General features: G+C 42.0%; 1 protein-coding gene across 1 annotated transcript; it reads right to left on the minus strand.

Annotated features, from left to right (window-relative positions):
• Positions 1-133: 133 nt before the first annotated feature.
• Positions 134-8,258, minus strand: LOC140471147 (probable G-protein coupled receptor 139). Its single transcript, XM_072567026.1, has 2 exons — positions 8,192-8,258; positions 134-1,047 (listed from the first exon to the last, which is right to left on the minus strand). The coding sequence occupies exons 1-2, from the start codon at positions 8,256-8,258 to the stop codon at positions 134-136; spliced, it is 981 nt and encodes a 326-aa protein (XP_072423127.1).
• Between the last annotated feature and the right edge of the window lie 863 nt (positions 8,259-9,121).

Genomic DNA, 9,121 nt, shown 5'->3' on the forward strand with positions numbered 1-9,121 from the left:
AGAAGGTTCACTTGGCTGATCCCAGGTATGGAAGGACTGCGTGATGAGGAGAGGTCAGATGAGGAGACTTTGGGCCAGTATTTATTGGAGCTTAGAAAAATGAGAGGCAACCTTATTTAAACATGTTCCATTCTCACCTGTTTTTTTTATTGATAAAATGAAAAATTAACACAACTGGATATTTCACAACACTCTTGACCTGCTCTCTGAACTTTGACTGAGTCACCCCATAGATAAATGTGTTTGTGCAGCAACTTAAATCTCGCATCATCCATCCAACTTGTTTAAAGACATATTCAGAATCATTGTAATCCCTCTGGGGATCAATTCCTAAAATGGTATAATATAAGAATTCTATGACATGCACAGACCAGAGGAGGATGAAGCTGCCTGATATCGTGAAAAGTAAAATCATGGATTTCCTTCGGCTCTCCATCTCTGGGTCACTGTGACTCTCTCCCTTGCTCTGACCCCGCAGTCTCTTACGGATTCGACTGGCCACCAGAATGTGTCTGACTGTCAGAGCGTTGAGCAACATAATTAAAGCAAATGGGAGGAAAGGGGTTAAAACTGTAACCAACCAATCAAAACCAACCCATCCAGGATCACTATAATAGCTGGCCTTTGCAGCACAGAACCATGGCACATTGTCGATTATCACCAGACTTTCATATGTAAAGTACCAGGGGACATTTTTAAAGCAGAACAGGATGGATGTTGCTGCTAGAACCATGGCTGCATTTTTCCCAGTGCAGTATTTTAATTTCAGCTTCTGGCAACAAATTGCCACAAATCGATCAAATGAAAATGTGACAGTGAACCAAACAGAGCAATCTGTTGCTGCAGACACCAGGACAGAGTTAATACTACACAAAGGGGTGATGTCCAGGAATGATCCTGGGAAATAATAATAACTGATTCGCCACAAGATGACGGAGGTGATGATGACCAGGAGATCTGCAGTTGCCATGGCCACAAGGTATTGAGTAGTACATGAAGAGAGACCACACTTTCCACAGGACAGGATTAGAATTCCTAGTAAGTTAACTGCAACAAAGAGAAAAGGGTTAAGGAGCTGGAAGTTACTGGTCAGTCATTCTTAGTGCTTAGTTCAAACTGGATGGATAGAAATGCTACAATCTGAAACTTGTTTGTTGGCTTGTGGTGAGACCATAATAATTGAAAACAAATTGCAATCTTCATCCAATCCTTTTCCAATGAAATCACCCATTCCTGGATTGACAGGGTTAAGCACAGTGATTGAGTATTCATTCACTCCCAGATACAGGTGAACCATTTATTTTCCATACCCCAGGTTTAGACTGTATATCCTTCCAGATAATTCAAGCCACCCAGGATCAGCTCCTCTATCCAATGATCAGACAGGAGATGGAGAAAAGCCCAGATGAAGCAGCAGGAATGCAATTTTAAAATTGGGGGCTACAATTTAGGACTGACTTAGCTAAGCAGAAATGTTTTTATTCAGATAGAGTCATAGAATCATGGAGTTATACAGCACGGAAACAGACCATTAAGCCTACCTCGTCCATGCAGGCCAGGTTTCTGAAACTGAACTAGTCCCATTTGCCTGCATGTGGCCCATTTCCCTCTAAACCTTTCTCATCCATGTACCCATCCTGATGCCTTTTAAATGTTGTAATTGTACCCACCTCTGCCACTTCCTCTGGCAGCTCGTTCCATACATGCACCACCCTGTGCATGGAAAAGTTGCCCCTCAGGTCCCTTTTAAATCTTTCCCCTCTCATCTTAAACCTATGCCCTCTAGGTTTGGACTCCATCACCTGGAAAAAATGATCTTGGCTATTTACCACATCTGTGCCCTTCATGGATTTTGTAAATGTCTAGATGTTCACCCCTCATCCTTCGAATCTGCAGGGAAAAGAAAAAGTCCCAGACTATCCAATCGCCTTTTATAACTCAAAACCTTAAGTCTCACTAACATCCATGTCAATCTTTATTACCCCTTTTCCAGTTTAATACCATCCTTCCCATAACAGGGCGACCAGAATTATACACAATACTCGAAATATGGACTTGCCAATGTCTTGTTCAACTGCAGCATGACATCCCAACTCCTGTACTCAATGCTCTGACTGACGAAAGCAAGCATGCCAACCTCCTTCTGTTCACCTCCCTATCTACCCGTGATGCTACTTTCAAGGAACTATGTACCTGCAACCTTTGATCTCTCTGTTCAACAACACTGCCCAAGGGTCCTACCATTAACTGCATGAACCCTGCATTGGGTTGTCTTAGTAAAATGCAAAATCTTGTAATAATCTAAATTAAACTGCATCTGCCATTCCTTTGCCCACTAGTCTATTTGATCAAGATCCCGCTGTACACTTGGACAAGCCTCTTCACTGGTCACAATCCCACCAATGCCTCTGAATCTTTGGGAATTGTCTAATCTGTCAGTTTGAGGAAGCACAGTCTTCAGTATAATTCAGGCAGACATTTTTGTTGATTGTGAATGGTGTGAGGTTTGCATGGATAGTCAGTATAAAAGAGATTGAATTATTCGATCAGCAAGGATTGAACTAACTGGCAGGGCATGCTTGGTGGACTGAATGGCCAATTCCTGTTCCCATGTCCCTGTCTTCCTCAAGCAAATTGTTAGCTATGGCCCGAGAATCCTGTTTCATAGTTTTTGTAATAGTCATGCCTTTAAACCTTCTACTGGAATATTCAATGTCGCTATTTGGTGAACTATTCAAAAAGCAGAGAAAATATCCGGTTTGTACACATGTATCCCCTGCTTTTCAAACGTTCACTTTACATAATTTTACTTTTATGAAAGACCTACATTCACACCTGTTTTCACAAATCTGAAAAAGATTTTCTCTTCTATGAAAAACGGCAAAACTTTTTCCCATATAAATCATGCACCTTCACTTTGTGCCATTTTTGGCTTACAAAATGTTTCCTGGGAATGATTTATTTTCAGATAGTGGGGGGCTACCTGTAATTTTTAAACAGTGTGGAGAGAGAGCAGGGTCACTTATATGTTCAGGAATCATAGTTTCATAGTTTCATAGTAATAGAAGCAGGAGTAGGCCATTTGGCCCATCGAGCCTGCTCTGCCATTCATTAAGATCATGGCTGATCTATCCATTGTCTCAATATTATCCCCATAACCCTTAATTTCCCTACCGTGCAAAAAACCATCCAATTGTGTGTTGAATATATTAATGAACCTGCCTCTACTGCTTCCTTGGGCAGAGAATTCCATCGATTCACTATTCTGTGGGAAAAACAGTTCCTCCTCATCTCTGTCCTGAATCTACTCCCCCTAATCTTGAGGCCATGTTCCCTAGTCTTAGTCTTACACAACAGCAGGAACAACCTGCCTCCCTCTATCTTATCTAGCCCTTTCATAATTTTGTATGTTTCTATCAGATCCCCTCTCATTTTTTCTAAATTGTAGTGAGTAAGTCCCAGGTGGCTCAACCACTCCTAATAGGGTAACCCCCTCATCTCTGGAATTAACCTGGTGAATCTACTCTGCACAGCCTCCAAAGCCAGTAGATCCTTCCTCAAGTACAGAGACCAGAACTGAGTGCAACACTCCATGTGTGGCCTCACCAATACGTTGTACAATTGCAGTAGAACCTCCTTGCTCTAAAATTCAATTCCTCTGGCAGTGAAAGTTAATATTCCATTTGTCTTCTTGATTACCTGTTCCGTCTGAAAATCAACTTCTAGGGATTCATGTACATGCACTCCTAAGTCTCTCTGCACAACAGCATGCTGCAATCTTTCATCATTTAAATAGGGCACTGACCTAATATTTTTCCTTCCAAAGTGGATAACTGCACAATTACCAACATTATTCTCCATCTGCCAGCCCCTTGCCCACTCACTTAACCAATCTAAACCTCTCTGCACACCCTTCACATGCTCTTCAAAGTTTGCCTTTCCACTCAATTTAGTGTCATCAGCAAATTTGGATATGTTACATTTGGTGTCCTCTTCCAGATCATTTATATAAATCATGAACATTTGCGTATCCAACACCGATCCTGCTCACTAATGATCTCCAACCAGAGAAACACACATTTATCCTAAGTCTCTGCTTTCTATTGGTTAACCAATCCTCTATCCATGATAGTACATTTTCCACAACTCCATGCATTCTTATCTTATGGATGAATCTTTTATGTGGCATCTTGTCGAATGCCTTCTGGAAATCCAAGTATGCAACATCCACCTGTTCCCCTCCATCCACCACGCTTGTTACATCCTCAAAGAGCTCTAATAAGTTTGTCAAACACGACCTTCTCTTCCTGAATCCATGCTATGTCTGCCTAATGGAACCCTTTCCATCCAAATGTCTCACTATTTCTTCTTTCATGATAGCCTCCAGCATTTTCCTGACTACAGATGTTAAGCTAACTGGCCTATAATTACCTGTGCAGAACATCATCAGAGGACTAAAGAGCAGGCAATGTTTGACCTATGTTTAAAGCGGAAGATAGAAGAAATTTGAAGGACCATTGATGAGCCAACTAAACAGGATAATAAGCGAATGAAGATGGCATTTGTTTGATTGGACCTGGAAGCCCACCTTCCCTGAGCAGAGGGCACAGATTTCTAGTGATTGGTACTATAGATCAAGGGCATGTTAGGAAAAGCACTTCCATCCTGAAGGTGGTTCTGCTTGTCTATCCGATGGCATTCCATTAAAATCTTTCTTCTCAGCATCTCATTTTCAACTTAGCCTGCAGGACTCAACATCAAGTTTCACCATCTTTGATCCTGACAACCTCCTTCCATGGCCTTTACCCCAGCCCCTGCACCCCAAGCCCTGTGATTACATGGGCTGTTCTCAGCATAGCCACACCATTCTCACTGACTCATTCTCCTCACTGCCTGCCTTTATCCTTCCTGGCTCACTATCAGCCATCCCTTTGTCTGACTAACTGCTGTTCTCACTCTCTGGGCTCGCTCTCTGCCTAACCACTCACTCCTTCCCCACCCCATTCCCCTTTCATTAACATATGTACTACCTATTTCTAGCTACTATCAGTTCTGAAGAAGGGTCACTAGACTCAAGAAGTCAACTTTGTTTCTCTCTCCACAGATATTGCCAGAGCTGCTGAGTTTCACCGACGTTGTCTGCTTTTGTTTCAGTTTTTCAACATCCACAGCTCTTTGGTTCATCCAGAAGGTGCTGGGGATCTGGAACCCAATGCCACGTTTGGTGATTGAGGTGGAGCAACCCAAGCAGTTTCCGAAGGCACTGGGACTTCATCTGAAGAGTGGTAATCTGCAAAGTTAAGGAGGCAGCAGCTAGAATGTTGCATTATGTGGGATGCAGGTTGGATAGCTACTGACTGTATTGATTCTATGGAATCACATTGACCTCTCTGATTCTATGGAATCACAACTGACATGAGGAAAACAGAATCTAGAAACACAGAATGTAATAACAAATGGTCAGTGCCATATTTTAACAAGCAAAATAAAATTAGATTGACCTTACTGAAGTACTCATGAATTATCAGAAATTGTTGATGATACAGATTTGTATTTCACCACTTACAGTCATAGATTCATGCAAAATGGAAACTGACCCTTCGGTGCAACTCATCTGTGCTGACCAGACAACACAATCTGACCTAGTCCCACTTGCCAACATTTGGCTCAGCCCTCTGAATGCTTCCTGTTCATATATACACCCAGATGCTTTTTAAACGTTGCAATTGTACCAGCCTCTGTTACTTCCCTGGCATCTTATTCCATACATGCACCACCATCTGCATGAACAAATTAACCCACAGGTCATTTTTAAGTCTTTGCCCTGTCACCTTAATCCTTTGTCCTCTAGTTTTTGACTTTCCCACTGTGGGAAAAAGACCTTTGCTATTCACTGTATCCATACCCCTCATGATTTTATAAACCTCTATAAGGTCATCCCTCAGCCTCTGAACATTCCAGGCAAAGAAAATCCCAGCCTGTGCAGCTGCTTGCTATAACTCAAACACTCCACACCAGGCAACATCCTTGTAAATGTTTTCTGCACACTTTCAAGTAAAACAACAGGTTTAATGACAGGACCCTGAACAGTACTGATGTACAGAGGAACTTGGGGTTCAAATCCATAGATCCCTGAAATTGGCCACACAAGTATGTAGAGTGGTTGAAAAAAAGCTGTATGGCACATTTGCTTTTATTGTTTGGCGCATTGAGTACAGGAGTCAGGATGGAGAAAGGATGTGGAGGCTTTAGAGAAGATGCAGAAGAGGTTTACCAGGACACTGCCTGGATTAGAGGGTATGAGCTGTTAGGAGAGGCTAGAAAAACTCCAGTTGTTTTCTTTGGAGCAGCGGAGACTTAAGGGAGACTTGATAGAAGTTTATAAAATCACGAAATGCGTAGCTAGGGTTAACAGTCATAATCTTTTTTCCCAGAGTTGAAATGTCTATTACCAGATGGTAAGCATTTAAGATGAGAAGGCAAAAGTTCAAAGGAGACGTGAGGGGCAAGTTATTTATATAGAGTGGTAAGTGTTTGGACCGTGCTGCTAGGGCTGGTGGTGGAGGCAGACGCAATCGGGGTGTTTAAGGGGTTTCTGGATAACCACATCAACATGGATGGCCTGGAGGGAAATGGACCAAGGGCAGGCAGAAGAGATTAGTTTAATTTAGTGTCATGTTCAGCACAACAACATGGGCCAAAGGGCCTACCCCTATGCTGTACTGTCCTATGTTCTGTTAACATCCTTCCTGTAGAAGAGTGACCAGAATCGTACGCAGTATTCCAAAAGTGGAATTTGCAGAAGCAATGTTAAATGTTTATGCAGAAAGACATTTTCAACATTGGCAGTCAAATCCAAACAGAAAGAACAGTCAATAGAACAGTGAAAGGACAGGAACAGGACTGCAAAATATAAGATTTTTCAAAAGATATATAGCAATTGATATTTCAAAATGCAAGTTCATGGTGCAAGTTCATGCTATTTGACAGGTTTGTATGGCTTACCCAGAGCAGAAATTAAGGATGATGAGACACTTTCTGGTTAGCAAGATGTACTGAGTAATAAGTCACTCTGATAAGTAATGGGGCCACAACATTTTGCAGCTCATGTAATGATATGGATGAAGAGAGGGACCTACATTGCTAATTGCACAGGAAATGTTTTTACAAAAATAAGAACGTTCTGCTTCGGTAAATACGGTGGGATGACGATGTATGATATTGGTCACCACATCTATAGATGGACATAACTGTGTTAGAAGCAGTTTCATATGTACTAAAAGCTAGAATGGGCAGGTTGTCCTGTGATATATGTGTTTGAGAAGGTTAGGTTTGCATCTGCTGGCGTTTAGAAATCTAAGAAGCGACTCGCTTCAAACACACAAGAACTTGTCGCGTCATGACAGGTTGGCTATCAAGAGAACATTCTCATTGGTGGGACAATCTCGAAGTAGAGGGAAATGTTTCAAAAATAATGGGTGGCTCATTTTAAGGACAGATGAGGCGGATTTTTTAAATCAAAGATGGCTGTCAGTGGTTGGTACTCTCATCCTGAAAAGTCTGTGGAGGCAGAGTCTTCGAGTATTGTTTAGAGTAGAGGGGCATGAATTTTTGGCTGGAACAGAAGTCAAGGATTGTCAGGGATTGGTGGATTTAAGGTGACAATCAGATCAGGCATGATGGTAGTCAATGGGGGGAGCTGATTTGAAGGGTACAAACTTTCTCTTGAATCTAGTTTGTAAATTCATCTGTAATCTCGGTAGCAAAGCTATGCTTAATACTGTATATAGTGCTGATAAAATACAATGGTAGACCAAGTGAATTGATTTTAGCATGAAAACAAAACTTGATGTCAAAGTTGAGCCAGCTTAATTCATTAGAGTGAATGACCTGCATCCAGTACAATTCTGCACTGACACATTCTTCCATTAATTTATCATAATGTGGATTAAAACTTTGGCTCCCATACACACCTTCCTCACGTCCAGACAGAGGATTGTTCACAGTTAAAGCATTAGGATCAAACTGCATAGTCATTTTAGGACTTTTCCGTCAATGCAATTGTGTCAGTCATTTTCTGTCAGGAGTTTGGTGAGCGTCAGACCCATATCTTATATTCTCAGTCACAAAGTGAAAGCAGAAAGCATCTCACACACAGATTTCTCCAGCCTCAATGCTTTGAGTTACTCACCAGGGACACCAATAACAGCAAGAACCGTGTAATAAAGTTTCTGGACATGCTCAATCGGCTGATACATTTCCACTGTGTACTGACCAGTGCTGCAGACACTCACTGAGTTAATACTCTGAGTCCACACTGAGGTAATACACTTCCTAAGCCTTTAATGTCTATCCTGTGGGTCACCTGGGGAATACTGAGATTGCAACGTCAGTTAGTCTTTTTTTGCTCATTTGAACAGATTACACCAATGAGTTAATTCCCTTTGCAAATAGAATGCATTCAACATTGAGACCAAATTGCACAAGTCAGATTGCAGGAATTATGCAAGAAGAAAGTAGAGGCAGTATTTTGCCAGAAATGTTGCTCTCCACACATTACATTACCTGCCCCCCCACCCCGCTCTCTCGACCTCATACACAAGAAATGTTGACCCCACGTCTGATACACAACCCACAACTGGCAGCGACTCCACAACTGACACAGACATTGCAAATGATATTAAGTATTCAACCCATACACACTTGTGCAACTGATTGAGCTGTTTCAAGAACGCAGAGTCTCGAAATGATGCAGACTTGCCCACTAATAATGAACCTTGCACAGAGATAGACCCTCAAATTGATGTATACCCTCCAAACTGAAATAACTCTTCAGAGACCGGCATCCCATCACCAATCATCCTTTGTTAACAAGTGCACAGACATTGACAATTGCACTACTAGTCACTTGGGGTGGGGGGGGGGGGGGGTGGAAGCGGGGTGAAGGGGAAAACATTCCTGACTTTCATCCTTTTATGTCAGCCAGGTCTCCCTGATTGGAACAGATTTACAGTTCCAATCAGGGAGCTCATATTCAATAGAATCCATACAATGGGGAAACAGGCCATTTGGCCCAACAAGTTCACTGCCCTATCGAAGATGCTCCATATAGATCCATCCT

The sequence above is a fragment of the Chiloscyllium punctatum genome, chromosome X (genome assembly GCF_047496795.1).
Source record: "Chiloscyllium punctatum isolate Juve2018m chromosome X, sChiPun1.3, whole genome shotgun sequence".
NCBI classification, from domain to species: Eukaryota; Metazoa; Chordata; class Chondrichthyes; order Orectolobiformes; family Hemiscylliidae; genus Chiloscyllium; species Chiloscyllium punctatum.